This window comes from Cebus imitator, unplaced genomic scaffold (assembly GCF_001604975.1).
Source record: "Cebus imitator isolate Cc_AM_T3 unplaced genomic scaffold, Cebus_imitator-1.0 Scaffold23, whole genome shotgun sequence".
In the NCBI taxonomy this organism is placed as follows: Eukaryota; Metazoa; Chordata; class Mammalia; order Primates; family Cebidae; genus Cebus; species Cebus imitator.
The window spans coordinates 555111-556767 of NW_016107338.1; the positions used below are offsets into that span (position 1 = coordinate 555111).

The 1657-nt window shown below is 40.7% G+C and overlaps 1 protein-coding gene across 1 annotated transcript in view; it reads right to left on the reverse strand.

Annotated features, from left to right (window-relative positions):
- The window catches only part of CCT7 (chaperonin containing TCP1 subunit 7), a 19930-nt gene that overhangs the window by 10006 nt on the left and 8267 nt on the right, over positions 1-1657 (reverse strand). The window contains exons 3-4 of the mRNA XM_017521922.1: positions 834-959; positions 2-54 (exon numbers count right to left, since the gene is read on the reverse strand). Of these exons, the coding sequence (XP_017377411.1) occupies positions 2-54; positions 834-959 (179 nt within the window). The remainder of the gene's footprint in view (position 1; positions 55-833; positions 960-1657) is intronic.

Consider the following 1657-nt stretch of genomic DNA (forward strand, 5'->3'; position numbering starts at 1 on the left):
CACTTTATCTGCCTTCTTCACAGTCACAGCAATCTCTTTGATCTTGTTAACTGCCTGCCAAGAACAAAAGTTGAATGAGTCTTTCATGCTAAAGACAAACTGCTGAAGTGGACCCCAATCTCTCATTAGTCCTGAGTCTACTTACTCCCAAATCCTAAGCATTTCTACTCTACAGCTGAAACAACACTTCTAGGTCTTGTAACTGCTCAGAAAAATGTAAACCTCTATACTTCAGAAAATTCCAAAAGTCAGAAATGTAGAGTGGGCATATAGTTCTGAAGAATCAGGGTGCTTCCAAGATTTCACTCTGGGTCTGCAGGTAACACACTACAACAAATGAGTGGAAACAGCTGTGACACAAGATTAAGCCAAACCTAGTTTACTAAAAATACCTATGAAAACTTCTAGCACTTTATATATTAGTTACATATAAAATACACATACAAATATATAAACTTTTTATCTTTTCCAAAGTACTCCTCATATATTATTTCATTTTAAGGTCATCACTCAAACTAGAGATAGCAATGAGAGAAAGTAAGGCCTAGAGAGAGTAATGATTTACCCCAGATCAGAAATGAAGGTTAGAGGGCAAATAATAGCTAGGTCTCAATATGCACCATGAGGTACTTGACAAAAACAAAAACTAGACCTTACTTACTAAGAAACATCATAGCCTGGTAGACTTAACCTGAGGCTTAATGAGGTTAAGTAAGATACCTCATCAAATAGCTACAGAATGGTAGAACTGAGATTACTAGGGAGACATCAGAAAATGTCTAAAATACCCTGTTCCCAGTCCCTCCACACTCCAGGAAAGAGTACTGCCATACCAGCTGGGTGGCTGTGCGGAAAGCTCGAATGATGATCTGGGGGTGTAAACCTTCCTCCACATAGGGTTTCACCTGCTTCAGAAACTCTGCAGCAAGCAAGGTCACTGAGGTGGTGCCATCACCCACCTGGAAGATAATGACAGGAAATACACGTTTTCTGATGTTCAAGGAATAAAGCCCTGAAACTCCATTTTTAGGCATGCTACCCATTTAAATTGAGTATTGTTTAAATGGATGTCAAGCTTTTTCTGGAAGCACAGGTTTTCACAACAAGTAGAAAGAAGGACATCAAATAGTCCTGGGCTACAAAATTAATTCCCCAGAAAGCCCCATTCTCTAAAGAGGGCTGATATGGACAACCAAATTTTTTCAGGGTATAAAATCAGACAAATAAATGAGAACTTACTTGTTATGTACAAAGCATTGCGATGAATAAGACAGTCCTTGCCGTGCTTATAATACAATGTTTACAAAATAATCATGGTACCAAGAAGCATGAGATAAACTATTCTTTAAGAAGCAAAAAGTGGCCTGGCGCAGTGGCTCATGCCTGTAATGCCAGCACTTTGGGAGGCCGAGGCAGGCGGATCACCTGAGGTCAGGAGTTTAAGACCAGCCTGGCCAACATGGTGAAACCTCGTCTCAAAAAAAAGAAAAAAAAAGAGTGAGGCCACGCACGGTGGCTTACAACTGTAATCCCAGAACTTTGGGAGGTCAAGGCGGGTGGGATCACAAGGTCAGGAGTTTGAGACCAGCCTTGTCAACATTGTGAAACCCCATCTCTACTAAAGATACAAAAAATTAGCCGGGCATGGTGGCGCACA